Genomic DNA, 26482 nt, shown 5'->3' on the forward strand with positions numbered 1-26482 from the left:
AATGTTTTGATCAGTAACCATGGTCAAATATTTAGCCATGGTGTACTGTCGATTTAGGAACAGATAGCACTACATTTTGCTTTGTGCTTGTGTTTCCCAATAAGTAATATAGTTTTGTTTTGACTTTTTTTGTTACCTCTCTCTCCCTCTCCCTTTCCCTCTCTCTCAATCTGTGGCAATAAATAAACATCAATTATCATAGTTTCCTCAGGCTCCTTTCCACACCCTCCTTGCAGAACTCATTGTGTTAGTTCTCTCTCTCAACCCTGGGAAGACATTTCCATACAAGCGAAGCAGACAGAGATGTGTTGTAAAGTGACTGGTTGTCATTACGATCACAGCACACATTAGGCATGATCGGCCAGTTTGTGCTTATGAATATGTTCTCTTTTTTTAACAGCCCAAGCCTGGATGGGAAACCTGTTTTTCTTTTCTGAGGAATTTCTGACAGAGAGGGTCACCGCAACTTGAGCAGAAACCCACTAATCGGGTGGTCTCCAAGTGTAACCAGTCAATCTAAGAAGAAAATCATGCATAATCTCACTGTAGCTTACTTTGAGATACCCTCACAGTCGAACTAGAGCTAGGTCTGTACATGCTCTCCATCACTCTGCTGATACGTGGAAATACTCTCTCTCAAACCCTCGAGCCATGGACATGAACTGCTAACACGAGACAAGAGGTTAAAGCGTTCTTGGATACCCAGTTGCTATCACCTCGTAAAGTCTGCTAATCAAAGTGGCATGCTAGCCTAGCTCCTAGCCTCCCTAGTTAGGGTTAGCGTGTGCTGCTCTGTGGCTCAGGGGGTGTGGGGAGGCTGGTAAGCAGCTGAAGTGACAAAGGGGAGGTGTTGAGTGATGGAAAGAATACATCTGGCAGAGGATAACTGATGGATATAAAGTGGTGGTTTCTCCAGCATGGGATGAACACAGCAGTGTGGATGATACTGGTTTCTCTCTCAGAAGAAAAAGGGGCTAACCTCTATGTCCTCACCCAAACTAGCCTTTATCATCCAGTCAGATCTGAGCTGCCTGAAATAGATAATAAGATGATAGTTGGAGCTGTATAATTAGATTTCAGTGCAGCCTTTGATGTTATTGATCATTATGTGTGATTGAAAAAACTCACTTGATATGGCTTTACATCACCTGCCAACAGACAGTTGGAGAGTTATTTATCCAATAGAACTCAATGTAAGTTTCTCTAACAACAGATATGTACAGTGCGGTATCCATCAGGGCAGTTGCCTTGGGACGTTACTCTTCTCTATTTTTACAAATGATTTGCCACTTATCTTACAAGAAGACTCAAGGCTGTAATCGCTGCCAAAGGTACTTCAACAAAGTACTGAGTAAAGGGTCTGAACACTAATGTAAATGTTATATTTTTTTTATTTTGAATACATTTGCTAAAATTTCTATAAACCTGGCTTTGCTTTGTCATTATGGGGTATTGTGTGTAGATTGATGAGGGGGAAAAAAACGATTGAATACATTTTAGAATAACTGTAACGTAACAAAATGTGGAAAAACTGAAGGGGTCTGAATACTTTCCGAATGCACTGTATTTGTACGCTTTGTGTGGACCCCAGGAAGAGTAACTGCTGCATGTGCAGTAGCTACTGGGGATCCTAATCAACTAAACTAAGCCTCTTTGATCAATGGTAGAACAACACATTGCATGACAAAGAAAGAACTTTAAACCCAATAATCTGTCTCCTCGCTATAACATGTTTTCCTAAAGTAGACTCATTCATAGAGCCCTGAACCATAAATGTATTCTGTCTCCTCACTATAACATGTTTTCCTAAAGTAGACTCATTCATAGAGCCCTGAACCATAAATGTATTCTGTCTCCTCTAAAGTAGACTCATTCTATAACATGTATTTTTCCTAACATGTAGACTCATTCATAGAGCCCTGAACCATAAATGTATTCTGTCTCCTCGCTATAACATGTTTTCCTAAAGTAGACTCATTCATAGAGCCCTGAACCATAAATGTATTCTGTCTCCTCACTATAACATGTTTTCCTAAAGTAGACTCATTCATAGAGCCCTGAACCATAAATGTATTCTGTCTCCTCACTATAACATGTTTTCCTAAAGTAGACTCATTCATAGAGCCCTGAACCATAAATGTATTCTGTCTCCTCACTATAACATGTTTTCCTAAAGTAGACTCATTCATAGAGCCCTGAACCATAAATGTATTCTGTCTCCTCACTATAACATGTTTTCCTAAAGTAGACTCATTCATAGAGCCCTGAACCATAAATGTATTCTGTCTCCTCACTATAACATGTTTTCCTAAAGTAGACTCATTCATAGAGCCCTGAACCATAAATGTATTCTGTCTCCTCACTATAACATGTTTTCCTAAAGTAGACTCATTCATAGAGCCCTGAACCATAAATGTATTCTGTCTCCTCACTATAACATGTTTTCCTAAAGTAGACTCATTCATAGAGCCCTGAACCATAAATGTATTCTGTCTCCTCACTATAACATGTTTTCCTAAAGTAGACTCATTCATAGAGCCCTGAACCATAAATGTATTCTGTCTCCTCACTATAACATGTTTTCCTAAAGTAGACTCATTCATAGAGCCCTGAACCATAAATGTATTCTGTCTCCTCACTATAACATGTTTTCCTAAAGTAGACTCATTCATAGAGCCCTGAACCATAAATGTATTCTGTCTCCTCACTATAACATGTTTTCCTAAAGTAGACTCATTCATAGAGCCCTGAACCATAAATGTATTCTGTCTCCTCACTATAACATGTTTTCCTAAAGTAGACTCATTCATAGAGCCCTGAACCATAAATGTATTCTGTCTCTCCTCACTATAACATGTTTTCCTAAAGTAGACTCATTCATAGAGCCCTGAACCATAAATGTATTCTGTCTCCTCACTATAACATGTTTTCCTAAAGTAGACTCATTCATAGAGCCCTGAACCATAAATGTATTCTGTCTCCTCACTATAACATGTTTTCCTAAAGTAGACTCATTCATAGAGCCCTGAACCATAAATGTATTCTGTCTCCTCACTATAACATGTTTTCCTAAAGTAGACTCATTCATAGAGCCCTGAACCATAAATGTATTCTGTCTCCTCTATAACACTAAAGTAGACTCATTATAACATGTTTTCCTAAAGTAGACTCATTCATAGAGCCCTGAACCATAAATGTATTCTGTCTCCTCACTATAACATGTTTTCCTAAAGTAGACTCATTCATAGAGCCCTGAACCATAAATGTATTCTGTCTCCTCACTATAACATGTTTTCCTAAAGTAGACTCATTCATAGAGCCCTGAACCATAAATGTATTCTGTCTCCTCACTATAACATGTTTTCCTAAAGTAGACTCATTCATAGAGCCCTGAACCATAAATGTATTCTGTCTCCTCACTATAACATGTTTTCCTAAAGTAGACTCATTCATAGAGCCCTGAACCATAAATGTATTCTGTCTCCTCACTATAACATGTTTTCCTAAAGTAGACTCATTCATAGAGCCCTGAACCATAAATGTATTCTGTCTCCTCACTATAACATGTTTTCCTAAAGTAGACTCATTCATAGAGCCCTGAACCATAAATGTATTCTGTCTCCTCACTATAACATGTTTTCCTAAAGTAGACTCATTCATAGAGCCCTGAACCATAAATGTATTCTGTCTCCTCACTATAACATGTTTTCCTAAAGTAGACTCATTCATAGAGCCCTGAACCATAAATGTATTCTGTCTCCTCACTATAACATGTTTTCCTAAAGTAGACTCATTCATAGAGCCCTGAACCATAAATGTATTCTGTCTCCTCACTATAACATGTTTTCCTAAAGTAGACTCATTCATAGAGCCCTGAACCATAAATGTATTCTGTCTCCTCACTATAACATGTTTTCCTAAAGTAGACTCATTCATAGAGCCCTGAACCATAAATGTATTCTGTCTCCTCACTATAACATGTTTTTTCCATTCAAAGTGACTCATTCATAGAGACTCATTCATAGAACCATAAATGTATTCTGTCTCCTCACTATAACATGTTTTCCTAAAGTAGACTCATTCATAGAGCCCTGAACCATAAATGTATTCTGTCTCCTCACTATAACATGTTTTCCTAAAGTAGACTCATTCATAGAGCCCTGAACCATAAATGTATTCTGTCTCCTCACTATAACATGTTTTCCTAAAGTAGACTCATTCATAGAGCCCTGAACCATAAATGTATTCTGTCTCCTCACTATAACATGTTTTCCTAAAGTAGACTCATTCATAGAGCCCTGAACCATAAATGTATTCTGTCTCCTCACTATAACATGTTTTCCTAAAGTAGACTCATTCATAGAGCCCTGAACCATAAATGTATTCTGTCTCCTCACTATAACATGTTTTCCTAAAGTAGACTCATTCATAGAGCCCTGAACCATAAATGTATTCTGTCTCCTCACTATAACATGTTTTCCTAAAGTAGACTCATTCATAGAGCCCTGAACCATAAATGTATTCTGTCTCCTCACTATAACATGTTTTCCTAAAGTAGACTCATTCATAGAGCCCTGAACCATAAATGTATTCTGTCTCCTCACTATAACATGTTTTCCTAAAGTAGACTCATTCATAGAGCCCTGAACCATATGCCTGAACATAAATGTATTCTGTCTCCTCACTATAACATGTTTTCCTAAAGTAGACTCATTCATAGAGCCCTAAACCATAAATGTATTCTGTCTCCTCACTATAACATGTTTTCCTAAAGTAGACTCATTCATAGAGCCCTGAACCATAAATGTATTCTGTCTCCTCACTATAACATGTTTTCCTAAAGTAGACTCATTCATAGAGCCCTGAACCATAAATGTATTCTGTCTCCTCACTATAACATGTTTTCCTAAAGTAGACTCATTCATAGAGCCCTGAACCATAAATGTATTCTGTCTCCTCACTATAACATGTTTTCCTAAAGTAGACTCATTCATAGAGCCCTGAACCATAAATGTATTCTGTCTCCTCACTATAACATGTTTTCCTAAAGTAGACTCATTCATAGAGCCCTGAACCATAAATGTATTCTGTCTCCTCACTATAACATGTTTTCCTAAAGTAGACTCATTCATAGAGCCCTGAACCATAAATGTATTCTGTCTCCTCACTATAACATGTTTTCCTAAAGTAGACTCATTCATAGAGCCCTGAACCATAAATGTATTCTGTCTCCTAAAGTAGACTCATTCTAGCCCTAACCATAAATGTTTTCACTATAACATGTTTTCCTAAAGTAGACTCATTCATAGAGCCCTGAACCATAAATGTATTCTGTCTCCTCACTATAACATGTTTTCCTAAAGTAGACTCATTCATAGAGACTCCTAGAGCCCTAAACCATAAATGTATTCTGTCTCCTCACTATAACATGTTTTCCTAAAGTAGACTCATTCATAGAGCCCTGAACCATAAATGTATTCTGTCTCCTCACTATAACATGTTTTCCTAAAGTAGACTCATTCATAGAGCCCTGAACCATAAATGTATTCTGTCTCCTCACTATAACATGTTTTCCTAAAGTAGACTCATTCATAGAGCCCTGAACCATAAATGTATTCTGTCTCCTCACTATAACATGTTTTCCTAAAGTAGACTCATTCATAGAGCCCTGAACCATAAATGTATTCTGTCTCCTCACTATAACATGTTTTCCTAAAGTAGACTCATTCATAGAGCCCTGAACCATAAATGTATTCTGTCTCCTCACTATAACATGTTTTCCTAAAGTAGACTCATTCATAGAGCCCTGAACCATAAATGTATTCTGTCTCCTCACTATAACATGTTTTCCTAAAGTAGACTCATTCATAGAGCCCTGAACCATAAATGTATTCTGTCTCCTCACTATAACATAACCCTGTAGACTATAACCTAAATAGAGAGCCCTGAACCATAAATGTATTCTGTCTCCTCACTATAACATGTTTTCCTAAAGTAGACTCATTCATAGAGCCCTGAACCATAAATGTATTCTGTCTCCTCACTATAACATGTTTTCCTAAAGTAGACTCATTCATAGAGCCCTAAACCATAAATGTATTCTGTCTCCTCACTATAACATGTTTTCCTAAAGTAGACTCATTCATAGAGCCCTGAACCATAAATGTATTCTGTCTCCTCACTATAACATGTTTTCCTAAAGTAGACTCATTCATAGAGCCCTGAACCATAAATGTATTCTGTCTCCTCACTATAACATGTTTTCCTAAAGTAGACTCATTCATAGAGCCCTAAACCATAAATGTATTCTGTCTCCTCACTATAACATGTTTTCCTAAAGTAACTCATTCATAGAGCCCTGAACCATAAATGTATTCTGTCTCCTCACTATAACACTAAAGTAGACTCATTTAGAGCCCTAAACCATAAATGTATTCTGTCTCCTCACTATAACATGTTTTCTAAAGTAGACTCATTCATAGAGCCCTAAACCATAAATGTATTCTGTCTCCTCACTATAACATGTTTTCCTAAAGTAGACTCATTCATAGAGCCCTGAACCATAAATGTATTCTGTCTCCTCACTATAACATGTTTTCCTAAAGTAGACTCATTCATAGAGCCCTGAACCATAAATGTATTCTGTCTCCTCACTATAACATGTTTTCCTAAAGTAGACATTCATTCATAAAGAGCCCTGAACCATAAATGTATTCTGTCTCCTCACTATAACATGTTTTCCTAAAGTAGACTCATTCATAGATAGAACCATAAATGTATTCTGTCTCCTCACTATAACATGTTTTCCTAAAGTAGACTCATTCATAGAGCCCTAAACCATAAATGTATTCTGTCTCCTCACTATAACATGTTTTCCTAAAGTAGACTCATTCATAGAGCCCTGAACCATAAATGTATTCTGTCTCCTCACTATAACATGTTTTCCTAAAGTAGACTCATTCATAGAGCCCTGAACCATAAATGTATTCTGTCTCCTCACTATAACATGTTTTCCTAAAGTAGACTCATTCATAGAGCCCTGAACCATAAATGTATTCTGTCTCCTCACTATAACATGTTTTCCTAAAGTAGACTCATTCATAGAGCCCTGAACCATAAATGTATTCTGTCTCCTCACTATAACATGTTTTCCTAAAGTAGACTCATTCATAGAGCCCTGAACCATAAAATTCTGTCTCCTCACTATAACATGTTTTCTGACTCATTCATAGAGCCCTGAACCATAAATGTATTCTGTCTCCTCACTATAACATGTTTTCCTAAAGTAGACTCATTCATAGAGCCCTGAACCATAAATGTATTCTGTCTCCTCACTATAACATGTTTTCCTAAAGTAGACTCATTCATAGAGCCCTGAACCATAAATGTATTCTGTCTCCTCGCTATAACATGTTTTCCTAAAGTAGACTCATTCATAGAGCCCTGAACCATAAATGTATTCTGTCTCCTCACTATAACATGTTTTCCTAAAGTAGACTCATTCATAGAGCCCTGAACCATAAATGTATTCTGTCTCCTCACTATAACATGTTTTCCTAAAGTAGACTCATTCATAGAGCCCTGAACCATAAATGTATTCTGTCTCCTCACTATAACATGTTTTCCTAAAGTAGACTCATTCATAGAGCCCTGAACCATAAATGTATTCTGTCTCCTCACTATAACATGTTTTCCTAAAGTAGACTCATTCATAGAGCCCTGAACCATAAATGTATTCTGTCTCCTCACTATAACATGTTTTCTAAAGTAGACTCATTCATAGAGCCCTGAACCATAAATGTATTCTGTCTCCTCACTATAACATGTTTTCCTAAAGTAGAGAGCCCTGAACCATAAATGTATTCTGTCTCCTCGCTATAACATGTTTTCCTAAAGTAGACTCATTCATAGAGCCCTGAACCATAAATGTATTCTGTCTCCTCACTATAACATGTTTTCCTAAAGTAGACTCATTCATAGAGCCCTAAACCATAAATGTATTCAGCTCACAGAATATCAAACATGACCGTATGAGATGACAGTATGTCACCATGTGATGTCACATGCTGGCCTGGTTTGACTCAAAGTAATTCATCCTAGGGCACCGCCGCTGTTATGTTGTCAAAACTACAACCAATCAATACAACTCTTGTCACATCAGTCAACAGTATAAAAATGATAAATCACCCAGATATGTGTAAAGGTTGTGTTGACAGATCTAGAACTGGGCCCTAGAACTGGAGCCTAGAACTGGACCCTAGAACTGGAGCCTAGAACTGGACCCTAGAACTGGAACCTAGAACTGGACCCTAGAACTGGGGCAGTTCCACCCACTAAGACTGACATTACAAACAGAGCGAAGCACTTAGGAAATGCAAGGGGTGCCTTCCAAATTGTAAACAACCTAAACGTGAGTAACTGTAAACCTATCCTCCTGAACCAATCCTCTGGCACCATTCTCAACTGAGTTTGTAAGCAAAGGCAGTCCATCCAATATTAAGAAAATATGGTCAGGAAGGGAATGTGGTCAGAAATTATTCTTTTCACATTGCTGAATTGACAAGAAAATGTACAGATGGTGGTTTTGGCGACAGGGGGGAGGAGAATGAAGAGGGTCGGGGAGAGATGGAATTATGGGTGATTTGTTTCACACTGCCAGAGAAAGCACATATTGTACCATGATAATGTCACGCCCTGATCTTAGAGAGCTTTTTATGTCTCTATTTTGGTTTGGTCACGGTGTGATTTGGGTGGGCATTCTATGTTAATTTTTCTATGTTTTGTATTTCTTTGTTTTGGCCGGGTATGGTTCTCAATCAGGGACAGCTGTCTATCGTTGTCTCTGATTGGGAACCATACTTAGGTAGCCTTTTCTCACCTGTGTTTTGTGGGTAGTTGTTTTCTGTTTTGTGTCTGCACCAGACAGAACTGTTTCACTTTGTTATTTTTGTTCTAGTGTTCAGATTTGAATTAACATCATGAACACGTGCTGCGCTTTGGTCCTCATCCTTCAACAGTCGTTACAGATTAGGTATTAGGTATTTTATTAGGATCCCCATTAGCTGTTGCAAAATCAGCAGCTAGTCTTCCTGGGGTCCACACAAAACATGAAACATAATACTGAATGACATAATACAGAACATCATTAGACAAGAACAGCTCAAGGACAGAACTACATACATTTTTTTAAAGGCACACGTAGCCTACATATCAATGCATACACACAAACTATCTAGGTCAAATAGGGGAGAGTAGTTGTGCCGCGAGGTGTTGCTTTATCTGTTTTTTGAAACCAGATTTACTGTGTATTTGAGCAATATGAGATGGAAGGAAGTTCCATGCAATAAGGGCTCTATATAATACTGTATGTTTTCTTGAATTTGTTCTGGATTTGTGGACTGTGAAAAGACCCCTGGTGGCATGTCTGGTGGGGTAAGTGTGTGTGTCAGAGCTGTGTGTAAATTGACTATGCAAAAAGTTTGGGATTTTCAACACATCAATGTTTCTTACAAAAATAAGAAGTTATGCAGTCAGTCTCTCCTCAACTCTTAGCTAAGAGAGACTTGCATGTATAGTATTTACAGTGCCTTGCGAAAGTATTCGGCCTCCTTGAACTTTGCGACCTTTTGCCACATTTCAGGCTTCAAACATAAAGATATAAAACTGTATTTTTTTGTGAAGACTCAACAACAAGTGGGACACAATCATGAAGTGGAACGACATTTATTGGATATTTCAAACTTTTTTAACAAATCAAAAACTGAAAAATTGGGCGTGCAAAATTATTCAGCCCCCTTAAGTTAATACTTTGTAGCGCCACCTTTTGCTGCGATTACAGCTGTAAGTCGCTTGGGGTATGTCTCTATCAGTTTTGCACATCGAGAGACTGAAATTTTTTCCCATTCCTCCTTGCAAAACAGCTCGAGCTCAGTGAGGTTGGATGGAGAGCATTTGTGAACAGCAGTTTTCAGTTCTTTCCACAGATTCTCAATTGGATTCAGGTCTGGACTTTGACTTGGCCATTCTAACACCTGGATATGTTTATTTTTGAACCATTCCATTGTAGATTTTGCTTTATGTTTTGGATCATTGTCTTGTTGGAAGACAAATCTCCGTCCCAGTCTCAGGTCTTTTGCAGACTCCATCAGGTTTTCTTCCAGAATGGTCCTGTATTTGGCTCCATCCATCTTCCCATCAATTTTAACCATCTTCCCTGTCCCTGCTGAAGAAAAGCAGGCCCAAACCATGATGCTGCCACCACCATGTTTGACAGTGGGGATGGTGTGTTCAGGGTGATGAGCTGTGTTGCTTTTACGCCAAACATAACGTTTTGCATTGTTGCCAAAAAGTTCAATTTTGGTTTCATCTGACCAGAGCACCTTCTTCCACATGTTTGGTGTGTCTCCCAGGTGGCTTGTGGCAAACTTTAAACAACACTTTGTATGGATATCTTTAAGAAATGGCTTTCTTCTTGCCACTCTTCCATAAAGGCCAGATTTGTGCAATATACGACTGATTGTTGTCCTATGGATAGAGTCTCCCACCTCAGCTGTAGATCTCTGCAGTTCATCCAGAGTGATCATGGGCCTCTTGGCTGCATCTCTGATCAGTCTTCTCCTTGTATGAGCTGAAAGTTTAGAGGGACGGCCAGGTCTTGGTAGATTTGCAGTGGTCTGATACTCCTTCCATTTCAATATTATCGCTTGCACAGTGCTCCTTGGGATGTTTAAAGCTTGGGAAATCTTTTTGTATCCAAATCCGGCTTTAAACTTCTTCACAACAGTATCTCGGACCTGCCTGGTGTGTTCCTTGTTCTTCATGATGCTCTCTGCGCTTTTAACGGACCTCTGAGACTATCACAGTGCAGGTGCATTTATACGGAGACTTGATTACACACAGGTGGATTGTATTTATCATCATTAGTCATTTAGGTCAACATTGGATCATTCAGAGATCCTCACTGAACTTCTGGAGAGAGTTTGCTGCACTGAAAGTAAAGGGGCTGAATAATTTTGCACGCCCAATTTTTCAGTTTTTGATTTGTTAAAAAAGTTTGAAATTTCCAATAAATGTCGTTCCACTTAATGATTGTGTCCCACTTGTTGTTTATTCTTCACAAAAAAATACAGTTTTATATCTTTATGTTTGAAGCCTGAAATGTGGCAAAAGGTCGCAAAGTTCAAGGGGGCTGAATACTTTCGCAAGGCACTGTATATCAGCCCTCTGATTACAATTAAGAGCAAAAAGTGATGCTCTGTTCTGGGCCAACTGCAGCTCAACTTGGTCTTTCCTTGCAGCACTGGACCACACGACTGGACAATAATCAAACAAACATTGGTGACAGCACCACCGCTTGAACTGCCCTGCTGTCTACAGTATCTAAATAAGGAAAACAGAAACCTGGCTCCCTTTACTTTTCACCACTTTACCAGTAATGATGTATTTCCAGAACATGCTATCCCCTAAAACTTAAATTAGCCATGTACTTAGATGTATTATTTCAGATCATCAAACACATGTCTTCACCAGTACAGATATGAAGAATGAGGGTTTGCTACATCGCTGAATCCCATGTGCATCATCATCATCGTCTGAGTGTTTTCTTATTACACTTGCTAGATTACAGACAGCTGTGAGATGGGGTCTATTTTCCTTTTCATTATAGTTAAAAGACTCCTTAGTGTAGCGTTGTGGTGACAGAATGAGAGGACACGTGAACCAGGCGCTGTGCTGCTCTTTCAACAACTTTTACAGCTTGGGCGGTGTAGCATGGCGGACTTGTGGAAGTGTTTCCCCTACATCTGTCATGTAGCTGTAGGACTATGATACTCACAGCTATGGAACACACTGGAACAGTGGCGTTGAGCTTTCCCCAACCAAGCAATAAGGCCTCTCCGCTCAGCAGCTTCACAGCTCTTCCTATATGTGGCGACTATACTGTAGCACCAGAGGTTTGGTTATTTTGACTACTTTTCTTATTCAAACAGAACTGATTCTATATGACCCAAGTGAATAGTTCTGAGAGGGCTAAATTAATCATCTGTAAAGATTGACTGAAGTGGTCTCTGATGTCTTTAACTTATTAAATGAAAGCCAAGCATACAAATCATTTCTTCACATTTATGGAAATTCTTTGGAATTTCCAAAACACAATTCCGCCCCCACCTATTAGGGACAGTGTTTTAATCACGGATTATAAGGTACCCGTTGGCTTCCTTGCAAATAGAGCCTAAGAAGTGTTTGAGCAGCACTTAATTTATGTAACAGCTCTCCAGAGAACTTATTCAAATGTATGCAACTCTGATGTCATGTCCAGCATTCCTGTTTCATTTGAAGGTTGTGAAGCTTTCCTCACAGTTCACTTAAACCTAAGCAGAGCCAGCCTAGGCAAAAGCAGGTCTGTGCTAAATGAAATGTATTGACTGTGTCACTCCTCCTCAGAATGCAGAGCTCAGTATAGTCATGTTCTGGGTGGATCACTGTGGTTACAGTTATAACAGAGAAAGTATCACAGAGGGACGTCTCTCTCCTCCCCCTCGATACTCATGTTCAACATCAACCTGGGAATGGATTGGGTTTGACAATAGACAGACGTCTGGTCTGATGAGTTCTGCACATTTCCATTCAAAACTGCTGAACAGCATTTGCCATGGTCCAGATCCTCCACTGTACTGTACACTACTTCAATACAATGCCATTTCAAGGCTTTTTCACACCCATGGGCATTTAGTGAGTAACTAAATAAGAGGTAGTCTTTTAATGTGATGTAAACGTCTTGACTGGACCCATATTGACTGGGGGTTAAAGGCCAGGGTCTCATTGGGTGTCCCTGAGGAGGACAAACTGCTTCTAAAGCCTTTAACCTTGGTGAGATGAATTTCCTCCTCCCTCTCTAGTGTCTTTATGTCCATCCAGGGCCACTGTATTGTGTTTCTGACCAAACCTTTCACCAACTGTGTATGTAGTATTTCACACACTGCATCAAATTATACTGTGCTTGACGAGACACACATACAAAGAGATATATAACGTGCAAACTAAACAAGTCAGAGTGATAAATCTCAACAGCGTCATCATTCATAACGTCCCTGCATTCCTGAGAAGGCCCCAGGGACAATGACAGGGCAGTTATGTATAGCATAAACAGAGCAGGCCAAACTAAGAGACAGTTTAAAGTACTACCAGGTTCATCGGCTCTCAACCATGAAAAATATACTTGTTTATTTATTCGGCGCATAGAGAAATAAATTTTTCTGACAAGGCAATGACTCGTAACTGCTAAATGTAAGTGGTGTTTAATTTGGGTAGTGGTCCAGGAGGAAATCTGTTTTTCCATAAGGCATTCACGTAATCCTTTTATATTTCCCTGAAGTGTGCCTTAAATACAGAGTTTCAGACACAATCAACAAAGTCACATGCAAACTATGTGATCCTTAAAAAAGACACACTAGAGCACTTCTGTCGTGGCCTTACGTTAACTAGCTGAGTATCCCGTACAGTAGAACCCACAGGAAGGAGTCATACAGCAGTCTGTAGCAGCACTTCTGTTGTGGCCTTACGTTAACTAGCAGAGTACCCCGTACAGTAGAACCCACAGGAAGGAGTCATACAGCAGTCTGTAGCAGCACTCAGTTCTACTCTGTGTAGTTAAACTACTGCTGTTTGATTCATAGATATTCCCATTAACTTCTTGGATATAGGGGGCGCTATTTTAATTTTTGGATGAAAAACGTTCCCGTTTTAAACAAGATATTTTGTCACGAAAAGAGGCTCGACTATGCATGTAATTGACAGCTTTGGAAAGAAAACACTCGGACGTTTCCAAAACTGCAAAGATATTGTCTGTGAGTGCCACAGAACTGATGTTACAGAAAAAACCCAGATAAAAATCCAATCAGGAAGTGCCGCATTTTTTGAAACCGCCTCATGCCAATGACTCCTTATATGGCTGTGAAGGAGTTAGGAGTCAGCTTACGTTTTCCACGTTTTCCCCAAGGTGTCTGCAGCATTGTGACGTATTTGTAGGCATATCATTGGAAGATTGACCATAAGAGACTACATCTACCAGGTGGTTGCTTGGTGTCCTCCGTCCCAATTATTGCGTAATCTCCAGCTGCAGTATTTTTCCGTTTGCTTCTGATGAGAAGCCAACTGCCACCACTGATAGATTATCGAATAGATATGTTAAAAACACCTTGAGGATTGATTCTAAACAACATTTGCCATGTTTCTGTCGATATTATGGAGCTAATTTGGAAAAAAGTTTGGCGTTGTAAGTGACTGCATTTACCAGCCTTTTTCTTAGCCAAACGTGATGAACAAAACGGAGCTATTTCGTCTACACAAATAATCTTTTTGGGAAAAATGAACATTTGCAATCTAACTAAGAGTCTCGTCATTGAAAACATCCGAAGTTCTTCAAAGGTAAATGATTTTATTTGAATGCTTTTCTTGTTTTTGTGAAAATGTTGCCTGCTGAATGCTAGGCTTAATGCTATGCTAGGCTATCAATACTCTTACACAAATGCTTGTGTAGCTTTGGTTGAAAAGCATATTTTGAAAATCTGAGATGACAGTGTTGTTAACAAAAGGCTAAGCTTGTGTTTGAATATATTTATTTCATTTCATTTGCGATTTTCATGAATAGGAAACGTTGCGTTATGGTAATGAGCTTGAGGCTATGATTACGCTCCCGGATACGGGATTGCTCGACGCTAGAGGTTAACTGTTAAAGAAAATACAGATCACTAAAGGACAAGAACAATACTTATATCTAAACTAATAACACTACGACTAAAGAAAAATATGACTATTTTAAAAATCATAAGAAAGTGAAAATAAATAATATAAAAGAATTCATAATATTAATTTCAAACATTCAAGAAGAATGTTTGTGTGTGTTTGTATGTGTGTGTGTGTGTGTGTGTGTCTTCACAGTCCACGCTATTCCTTGAGGTTTTATCCGTTTATCCGTTTTATCCATTTTCTTAAAACTGATTTTATTGTTTGCCTGAGTTACCTGAGGTGGAAGAGAATTCCATGTAGTTGTTGCTCTATGTAGTACTGTGTGTCTCCAAGTCTCTGTTCTGGACTTGGGGGCTCTGAAAAGACCCCAGATTGTGTGTCTTGTTGGGTTTTGAGCTGTATGTTAAATGGCTAAACAGACAAGACAATACTTATTATAATGGTTGAATGGCCTAAGTAGCTGTTCATTCTTAAAAGAAACAAATTTGTTCAAAACTGTTCAACTGTTGTCTTTCACACTTTGCGTCAACTACTCACTACATTTTATGCACAGCAATGCTAGATACCTGTATCTTATCCTTTCAGAACTAGATTCATTCTCTGATCCTTTGGGTGGACAACATGTCAATTCATGCTGCAAGAGCTCTGATAGGTTGGAGGACATCCTCCAGAAGGAGTCATAATTACTGTATTTATAAAGCCGTTTTATATCAAATCAAATCAAATTTTATTTGTCACATACACATGGTTAGCAGATGTTAATGCGAGTGTAGCGAAATGCTTGTGCTTCTAGTTCCGACAATGCAGTAATAACCAACAAGTAATCTAACTAACAATTCCAAAACTACTGTCTTATACACACAATTGTAAGGGGATAAAGAATATGTACATAAGGATATATGAATGAGTGATGGTACAGAGGAGCATAGGCAAGATACAGTAGATGGTATCGAGTACAGTATATACATATGAGATGAGTATGTAAACAAAGTGGCATAGTTAAAGTGGCTAGTGATACATGTATTACATAAGGATGCAGTCGATGATATAGAGTACAGTATATACGTGTGCGTATGAGATGAATAATGTAGGGTAAGTAACATTATATAAGGTAGCATTGTTTAAAGTGGCTAGTGATATATTTACATCATTTCCAATCAATTCCCATTATTAAAGTGGCTGGAGTTGAGTCAGTGTCAGTGTCAGTGTGTTGGCAGCAGCCACTCAATGTTAGTGGTGGCTGTTTAACAGTCTGATGGCCTTGAGATAGAAGCTGTTTTTCAGTCTCTCGGTCCCAGCTTTGATGCACCTGTACTGACCTCGCCTTCTGGATGATAGCGGGGTGAACAGGCAGTGGCTCGGGGGTTTGATGTCCTTGATGATCTTTATGGCCTTCCTGTAACATCGGGTGGTGTAGGTGTCCTGGAGGGCAGGTAGTTTGCCCCGGTGATGCGTTGTGCAGACCTCACTACCCTCTGGAGAGCCTTACGGTTGAGGGCGGAGCAGTTGCCGTACCAGGTGGTGATACAGCCCGCCAGGATGCTCTCGATTGTGCATCTGTAGAAGTTTGTGAGTGCTTTTGGTGACAAGCCGAATTTCTTCAGCTTCCTGAGGTTGAAGAGGCGCTGCTGCGCCTTCTTCACGATGCTGTCTGTGTGAGTGGACCAATTCAGTTTGTCTGTGCCGTCTGTGATGTGTATGCCGAGGAACTTAAAACTTGCTACCCTCTCCACTACTGTTCCATCGATGTGGATAGGGGGGTGTTCCCTCTGCTGCTGTTCCCTCTGCTGTTTCCTGAAGTCCACAATCATCTCCTTAGTTTTGTTGACGTTGAGTGTGAGGTTATTTTCCTGACATCACACTCCGAGGGCCCTCACCTCCTCCCTGTAGGCCGTCTCGTCGTTGTTGGTAATCAAGCCTACAACTGTTGTGTCGTCCGCAAACTTGATGATTGAGTTGGAGGCTGTATAAGTCTATGGAAGGGGGTGAGAACCACGAGCCTCCTAGGTTTTGTATTGAAGTCAATGTACCCAGAGGACGATGGAAGCTAGCTGTCTTCCGGCTACACCATGGTGCTACCGTACAGAATGGTGTTAAGGTGTTTTAGTCGATTATTTGGAGATGTGAATATATTTAGCATAGTTTTATCTAAAAAGGAAAACATTTTAATGTTTCACTATTTTAATTTTGGTCCCCCCTTTCCTCCTCTGAGGAGCCTCCACTGTTCCTTATTTAACATGTCAGAGAGGCATGTTTGTTCTAAAAAGCATATTCCTGGACTCCTGAGTGGCGCAGCGGTCTAAGGCACTGCATCTCTGTGCTTGAGGCTTCACTACAGGCTCGGGTTTGATCCCAGGCTGTGTCAGAACTGGCGGGTGGGTGTTAAGAAGCGGTTTGGCGGGTCATGTTTCAGAAGACACATGAATCGACCTTTGCCTCTCCTGAGTCCGTTGGGGAGTTGCAGTGATGAAACAAGATCGCAATTGGATATCACGAAAAAGGGGGTAAAATACAAATAATTATATAAAATAAAAAGTATATTCCTATCTGTATGTTCCAGTGCATGACAGAAAGTAAAAAATGTGGCGCCGATATTATAGGTTATATCTTTTGAATGCTAAGGGCTAGAATCAAGCTGTGTTCTCTGAGAAAAGAGGGAGACTTGGCTACGTTGACTACAGAACATGGCTATGAAATGCAGTAGGCAAAGTGGGAGGGTTGAGCGGGACTATAAATTCAAAGACAGACTACTTTTCTATACTGAAAGAAGAGAAGAACATAGCTAGACTTTTGTTTCACTATTAAACTCAATGTTATTGTTTCTAATTTCATAAAGCAGCTTGTGTTTCTTAACCAGGAAGAGGGTAGCTAACTAGAATGCTGGTGGTGACGAGTTAGCTACGGGGAAGCAAGAGAATCGACTGTGCAACGCGTATAATCGGAGGCGGAGCTAGAGCCGAGCCTGTCTGCCCACACTCATCACTTGCTCCTCCGCAGCTCACCAGCTGATGTAGGCTGAGTGCCGGGTGTGGCTTGTCCTTCCCACTGCTGAAGAGAACTGCGCTGTGCATCTGTGCTGCTCATACTGATTGTCCTTATCACTGAACATTTCTCAATCTCTCCAAAAACTATTTTCCAGTACAGATTTTAGTCACAGAGATAATTTAGTCTCGTTTTAGTCAATTGAAATGAAAAACAATTTCCGTTTAGTTATAGTTTTTTCTGTAAATATTTAGTCAGTCGTCAATTGCCATTGAAAAAGTGGTCTTTGACAAATATTTTTGTCACAATTTTTGATAAGGAAATGAACACTGGTGTGTGTGTGTATGAGTTTGTGCGCTGCCTCTTACTTCTGCAGGGTGAGGTTGAGGTTGTCAGTGCAGGCTTTGATCTTGTTCTGGGCCTCCAGATGGTTCATGCCGTTGGTGGCGATTCCGTCGATAGACAGAACTACATCTCCCACACTCATTTTGGCTTTGGCTGCTTTGCCCCCATCGGTCAGCTGTAAAGACACACAAAACCAAACATACAGGTTGAAATAAAAGTAAAATAAACTTATACTGTACGCTTGCATTCATTTACTATAACACTATAAAATTACGGTAGTCCGTCACTATCCCAGGACTGGGAAATTCTATGCTATATTGAGCATAGCTTAGTGTATTTAACCTCCATCTCCTGGAGACTCCCAGTGCCTACTGTATCAGACTCTAAAGACTGATATACAGAATATTTATCTTTTCTTTCATCTTCCTTAAAACAACTTTCTTAAACAAACATGCAGTATGCATGAATTCATTTCAAACTGTGCATTCAACTCTATTTGTTCAGCTCTCTTACCACAGAACATCTGACAACGGGCTAAGAAGGCCTGATCAACCCTGCAAAGCAAACTCTGTGAATAAAAAACAGGAAATGATCTTTGTGAAATTATGAAACTACGCAATAAAATATTGATTTATTATTGTATATTGGCCAAGCAGCACTGTGTTCTCTCCCTGTGGTGTCATATGTAACCTTGGTTATGTACCACAGGCCTTTTCTCTCTCTTTATGATGCTGGCCACTTATCAGCTGGGCCCAAAATAGACCAAGCAAACTCTCCTGAGACACACAGTCAGACAGACAGACAGGCCCTCTACACATGCTGTGTGTGCAGTCAGTCAGACAGACAGACAGGCCCTTTACACACGCTGTGTGTGCAGTCAGAGAGACAGACAGACAGACATTCCCATTCCCTCTACACATGCTGTGTGTGCAGTCAGAGAGACAGACAGACAGACAGACATTCCCTCTACACATGCTGTGAATACAGACAGACAGGCCCACTACACATGCTGTGTGTGCAGTCAGACAGAGTGACAGACAGGGCCTCTTTGATCTGAGAAGGAGGGAAGCATGTCATATATCTGTCCGGACAGCTAATGATTTGACTATCTAGGTCCTAGGTGGTATGCATGTCTCTGACTTCTAAATCAAACAGTGGATTGAAGTAGAACACATTCCAACACTTTTCCACTAGGGACTAATGCACTCTATGTTCTTCTAACCCCCTTGGCTTTGATTTAGAAAGAAAGGTATCCCCAAGGTAAAGACAGGCCGAGGGCCATATGTTACCCCTAACCTTTGATTAGAGGTGCTTATGATGAAGATGTTCCCATGAAGTTACAATCTCCTGACAAAGCTCCAGTTTACTGTAACGGCCTAAAGAAGGGGTGTAACGGCCCAAAGCAGGGGTGTAACGGCCTAAAGCAGGGGTGTAACGGCCTAAAGCAGGGGTGTAACGGCCTAAAAGGGGTGTAACAGTCCAAAGGTGTAATGGCCTAAAGCAGGGGTGTAACAGCCTAAAGCAAACGGCCCAAAGCATGGGTGTAACGGCCCAAAGCAGGGGTGTAACAGCCTAAAGCGGGAGCCCAAAGGTAACGGCCTAAAGCAGGGGTGTAACAGCCTAAAGCAGGGGTATAACGGCCAAAGCAGGGGTGTAACGGCCTAAAGCAGGGGTGTAACGGCCCAAAGCAGGGGGTGTAATGGCCCAAAGCGGGGGGTGTAACGGCCCTAAAGCAGGGGTGTAACGGCCTAAAGCAGGGGTGTAACGGCCTAAAGCAGGGGTGTAACGGCCTAAAGCAGAGGACCGCACATAAACTCAGCAAAAAAAGAAATGGCCCTTTTTCAGGACCCTGTCTTTCAAAGATAATTCGTAAAAATCTAAATAACTTCACAGATTTTCATTGTAAAGGGTTTAAACACTGTTTCCCATGCTTGTTCAATGAACCATAAACAATTAATGAACATGCACCTGTGGAACGGTTGTTAAGACACTAAAAGCTTACAGACGGTAGGCAATTAAGGTCACAGTTATGAACACTTAGGACACTAGAGGCCTTTCTACTGACTCTGAAACCCCCCCCCCCCCAAAAAAAAAAAAATACACAGGGTCCCTGTTTATCTGCGTGAACGTGCCTTAGGCATGCTGCAAGGAGGCATGAGGACTGCAGATGTGACCAGGGCAATAAATTGCAATGTCCGTACTGTGAAACGCCTAAGACAGCACTACAAGGAGACAGGATGGACAGCTGATCGTCCTCGCAGTGGCAGACCACATGTAACAACACCTGCACAGGATAGGTGCATCCGAACATCACACCTGTGGGACAGGTACAGGATGGGAACAACAACTGTCCGGGAACGCACAATTTCTCCATCAGTGCTCAGATAGGCTGAAAGAGGCTGGACTGAGGGCTTGTAGCCCTTTTGTAAGGCTAGTCCTCACCAGACATCACCGGCAACAACATCGCCTATGGGTACAAACCCACCGTCGCTGGACCAGACAGGACTGGCAAATAGTGCTCTTCACTGACGAGTCACGGTTTTGTCTCACCAGAGGTGATGGTCGGATTCACGTTTATCGTCGAAGGCATGAGCGTTACACCGAGGCCTGTACTCTGGAGCGGGATCGATTTGGAGGTGGAGGGTCGGTCATCATCGGACTGAGCTTGTTGTCATTGCAGGCAATCTCAACGCTGTGCGTTACAGGGAAGGCATCCTCCTCCCTCATGTGGTAACCTTCCTGCAGGCTCATCCTGACATGACCCTCCAGCATGACAATGCCACCAGCCATATTGCTCATTCTGTGCGTGATTTCCTGCAGGACAGGAATGTCTAGGACCTGTTGGATTGGAGGGTGAGAGCTAGGGCCATTCTCCCCAGAAATGTCTGGGAACTTGCAGGTACCTTGGTGGAAGAGTGGGGTAACATCTCACAGCAAGAACTGGCAAATCTGGTGCAGTCCATGAGAAGGAGATGCACTGCAGTACTTAATGCAGCTGGTGGCCACACCAGATACTGACTGTTATTTTTGATTTTGAACCCCCCTTTGTTCTTGGCCGTAGTTTGCCCAACCCTGGCCTAAAGGCTAGCCATATGACTGTATTATCTAATGTATTCTATCTATGGTCAAGGTCAGACTGAGGTAGACAGTAATCTACTAGATCCCTTGATCCTCTGTGTCTGCTATGTACTGAGAAGAAATTGTGTTAAATACTACTGTTTGCTTGATCAGATCACCAGTGATAAGTTGTGATGTAGGGCCTGAGAAACGATGAGGAGGGATGTTGCTCTTGGAGGAAGGATGTGATTTTATCTGAGCTCCAGTAATGACTTTAGCTGACTGCCTGGTCTGTTGTGTTGTGAAGGAGAGGAGAGGAACGGCTGGGGGACATAGAAACGGGTACAGTAGATCGTAGTTTCAGTCTGTGTTGTTATCTATGAAAGTACAAAGCGATAAGCACTAATCGCCTGAAGTCACCTTAGATCTATGTTCATTATGATGAGGGCCTGCGGGGAAGGTTTCAGAAGTGCAGACTATTTAGAACAGGAACAGAGATTTGAAATACTTTTTGTATTTAAAATATAATCTCAGTCATGAGATATACAGTAGCTTAAGAGTTTTAAGACTTACAGTAAATCGTAAACTATAAAAACTATGAAAAAAACTAGTAATATACATTCCTGACAAATGCAACACCCTTTCCCTTCCCTTTACTATCCATCCATTAGACCTTAATACACAGCAAACCCACAAGAGTAAACTACCACCCGTTTGTCTGACCCAGGCGACAGGCCAGCCTGAAGCTGTATGCTGGCGCTAACACAGTAACACAGGATATGTCCTGACCGGAAGCAGCCTGACGAAACCACGACAACGGGGATGACTATCTCCCAAGTGTGGCAGGTGGCGATGACACAAGCCTGCCTGGCGTTCAGCTCGTCAATCACTCAACACTCCCCCTGTACACTCAACACTTCCCCTGTACACTCAACACTTCCCCTGTACACTCAACACGCCCACCGTACACTCAACACCTGTGGAGACATTACACTGGACCAAACAGAGCTCAGAACCGCCTGCTCAGAACCACCTGCATCCATAAAATAACATGGGTAGCTTTATTATGCAAGGAACCTCACCTCTCACAGTTATGTTATATGGGTCTAAATTCCTGTAGTTTAGAAGGCACACCAATGCTAGACATACATTGAGTGCACAAAACATAAGGAACACCTTCCTAATATTAAGTTGCATCCCCTTTTGCTCTAAGAAAAGGGCATGGACTCTATGAGGTGTCGAAAGCGTTCCACAGGGATGCTGGCCCATGTTGACTCTAATGCTTCCCACAGTTGTGTCAAGTTGGCTGGATGTCCTTTGGGTGGTGGACCATTCTTGATACACACTGGAAACTGTTTAGCGTTAAAAAAACAGCAGCGTTGCAATTCTTGACACAAACCGGTGTGCCTGGCACCGACTGTCTCCTCACCTTCATCTACACTGATTGTAGTGGATTTAACAGGTGACATCAATAAATCGTTCTACATGGAATGACCTGGTCAGTCTATGTCATGGAAAGAGCATAATGATTTGTACACTCAATGTATTAAACTTCTTACGGCTAGGGGGCACTATTTTCACGTTCAGATGAAAAGTGTGCCCAACGTAAACTGCCTGCTAACCAGGCCCAGAAGCTAGGATATGCATGTAATTGGTATATTTGGATAGGAAACACTCTAAAGTTTCGAAAACTGTTACAATGATGTCTGTGAGTATAACAGAACTTATTTGCCAGGCGAAACCAGTGTTTTTCTGGATCAAACGCGCCAAATAAATGGACATCTAGGAGATATAACGACAGAATTAACTGAACAAAAGGACCATTTGTGATGTTTAATGGACATATTGAGATATCAAAGCTGAGTCACTGGCTTACTGGTGCTCTTCCATGCTGTCCCTAGGAGGGGTGGGTCACTTGTGTGGGTTGAGTCACTGACGTTATCTTCCTGTCTGGGTTGGAGACCCCCTTGGGTTGTGCCGTGGCGGAGATCTTTGTGGGCTATACTCGGCCTTGTCTCAGGATGGTAATTTGGTGGTTGAAGATATCCCTCTAGTGGTGTGGGGGCTGTGCTTTGGAAAAGTGGGTGGGGTTATATCCTGCCTGTTTTGCCCTGTCCGGGGGTATCATCGGATGAGGCCACAGTATCTCCTGACCTCTCCTATCTCAGCCTCCAGTATTTATGCTGCAGTATTTTATGTGTCGGGGGGCTAGGGTCAGTCTGTTATATCTGGAGTACTTCTCCTGTCTTATCCGGTGTCCTGTGTGATTTTAAGTATACTCTCTCTAATTCTCTCTTTCTCTCTCTCGGAGGACCTGAGCCCTAGGACCATGCCTCAGGCCTACCTGGCATGATGACTCCTTGCTGTCCCCAGTCCACCTGGCCGTGCTGCTGCTCCAGTTTCAACTGTTCTGCCTGCGGCTATGGAACCCTGAGACCTGTTCACCGGATGTGCTACGTGTCCCAGACCTGCTGTTTTCAACTCTCTAGAGACAGCAGGAGCGGTAGAGATACTCTTAATGATCGGCTATGAAAAGCCAACTGACATTTACTCCTTGATGCACCCTCAACAACTACTGTGATTATTATTATTTGAAAATGCTGGTCATTTATGAACATTTGAACATCTTGGCCATGTTCTGTTATAATCTCCACCCGGCACAGCCAGAAGAGGACTGGCCACCCCTCATAGCCTGGTTCCTCTCTAGGTTTCTTCCTAGGTTTTGGCCTTTCTATGGAGTTTTTCCTAGCCACTGTGCTTCTACACCTGCATTGCTTGCTGTTTGGGGTTTTAGGCTGGGTTTATGTACAGCACTTTGAGATATCAGCTGATGTAAGAAGGGCTATATAAATAAATTTGATTTGATTTGGAGTGCCAACAGAAGTGGATCTTCAAAGGTAAGGCATGAATTATATTGTTATTTCTGACTTTTGTGTCGCGGCTGGCGGGTTGAAATGCAATTTTCATGTGTTTGTTTGATGGGGTGCTGTCCTCAGATAATAGCAGGTTTGCTTTCGCCTTAAAGCCTTTTTGAAATCTGACACTGTGGCAGGATTAACAAGAAGTTCATATTTAAACCGATGTATAACACTTGTATGATTCATGAATTATTATTATGAGTATTTCTGTTTTTGAATTTGGCGCTCTGCTATTTCACTGGGTGTTGTCAAATCAATTCCCGTAAACGGGATTGGCGCGCAAAGGGCTCACTAAGAAGTTAACTTGACATACTAGTGTAGTGTCTGTTGGAAACCTGCAGCCCATTATGCTGAAGCATGCCGAGACAGACAGAAGCAACATTTTATAGAGGGTGGACCTCTCTTCTCTATCTGTCACTATTATTATAATAAAGGTATAGTGTCTCGGGTCTTAATATAGGCGGGCTAAACTTCCTCAATTTGTGATTACATCACCAAAGATGGAGGATACCTCTCGTTCCACAGCAACAGCAGCTGTTGGTGTTTTCAGGCCACCTCATCACAGAGTCTCTGAGTCACATTAGTGATTATTCAGCCAGAGGAGAGCCTCAGCCTAGGCTGTCAATGAAGCAACTATTCACTCCATTCACTGCATTGTGTGCAAGGTGGAATAAAGGCTGCAGGTTGAGCAGCATGACGCTGTGAAGACCTGAACACACAGGATGTTCTCTCCTTCTCTGGCTCCGCTGCCCAGGAATCTCTCTGATTCAGGAAGTTAGATAACCTCAGTAGGTAGAAACAAAGGAATCAAGAGCAGACTGTTCTGTACTGTACTGCCTGGAAGTCAGGAGTGCTATAGCGTACGCTTCATTATGAGAGAGAAAAAGAGAGGGGGGGGTGGCCCCATGACACATTTTCCTAGTTTCCTTGTTCTTTGTTGCAGTTTCTTTTATCAAGGAAATCAGAATGTAAAACCTGCAGGAAGTACAGGAAGCATAGCTCAGGCATACTGTATGCATACCGTAAATTCACAGGCATACTATTTTTTAAGTAGACCGGCACACACTTATGCACACACACAGCACAGTAGCCCAGTAAAACCCACAAAGCGTTGACTCATTTCTCTTTAAGACTGTTAAGTGAAACTACTTCAACTGCTCTCTGGGGTGTAATTGGTGGCCAATCTGAGGCTTAGTAAATACAGTACAAGCTCTATTACAGTGAGTCTAAGCATCCCTGGAGAACAGCTAGTCCAGGCTCCATTCCCCAGGCCCAGACAAGGCCCAGACAAGACCTAGACCAGGCCAAGACCAGACTAGACGAGAGCCAGCTGACCCAGTCTGACCAACACAAAACAGTGCTTCTCAGTCCCTCTAGTGCCCTCGGGTCAATGACAGTGTCAACAGTAGGGTTATGGGAGGGAGCACAGCTCAGTCTAAGCATTCAACAGGATTCCAGTGTGTGGGTTATGGTCAACGAAATGTGCATGTGTGCTTGAGTAGAACAGCCACGTGAAGTGCAGTGGCAGGGGTGAAATATTTCAGCTTGGGACAGCCTTACCCTTTAGCCATCTAGAATCCCTCCATGAAGGAAGAAAACAATGTACCTTAGTCTATATGGGATTCAATCTAGCAACATTTCGGTTACTGGCCCAATGCGCTAACCACTAGGCTACCTACCGGCACACTCATTCAGACACCCATTGTCACATTATTATTTTATATAATGAGCGGCTAACAATCTATCTTGCTGTGTAATATCGTAATAGTGAAATCATAAAAGAGCATAGGTCCTCATATGAAATAAATATGACTGACAGACCACCATTCCCCGTCCACTCAACAACAGCACAAAAGACAAACATTATTCTGTTTCAGAAGAGGCACCAGAATGCTTCTCATTACATGTGTTTGACAGATGAGAACGAGGCCGTCGTCCCAATGGATGACATATCTTCCATATTTCCCTCCTCTTTGAATGTGATCTAACCACATGATGCATGCTGCTGGTTGCTGCTGTGTGGCTGTGGCGCTGGTTTCACCACAGAACTGCCCCCTCTATTACTGGCTAGTTACGGGTAATGAATGAATGTTCCACCAGGATGACACCAGAGTTCTGAGCATTTCTGAGCGTTTCTCTGTGAGCTGGTGACTGGACCTGAACAGTGCCACAGGGCCAGGATCAGTTAGTAGTTAGCGGTTGGAATCAATAACAGGTGAGGCTGAAGTGGTATTACCAAGTTAACCCGGGACCATGCTCTTCCCTCTGGTCTAATGAGAGGAACCTTATTTGCATTCTATCTAGGGGGAATCATCTCTAGTATTGGCTTTAAGAGTAGTGCCTCTTTCACAGAGGAAACATGTAAATCTCTATTAAGCTGTGGTTTCTGACACAGTCTTCACAATGATGCTAATTAAGAGTTGTAATGAAAATGT

The 26482-nt window shown here is 41.4% G+C and overlaps 1 protein-coding gene across 1 annotated transcript in view; it reads right to left on the minus strand.

Annotated features, from left to right (window-relative positions):
• Nucleotides 1–26482, minus strand: part of LOC112257540 (PDZ and LIM domain protein 5) — a 131781-nt gene that overhangs the window by 64386 nt on the left and 40913 nt on the right. Inside the window, 1 exon segment of the mRNA XM_042326672.1 lies at nucleotides 18096–18247. Within this exon segment, the coding sequence (XP_042182606.1) occupies nucleotides 18096–18247 (152 nt within the window).

This window comes from Oncorhynchus tshawytscha, linkage group LG09 (assembly GCF_018296145.1).
Source record: "Oncorhynchus tshawytscha isolate Ot180627B linkage group LG09, Otsh_v2.0, whole genome shotgun sequence".
Classification (NCBI taxonomy): Eukaryota; Metazoa; Chordata; class Actinopteri; order Salmoniformes; family Salmonidae; genus Oncorhynchus; species Oncorhynchus tshawytscha.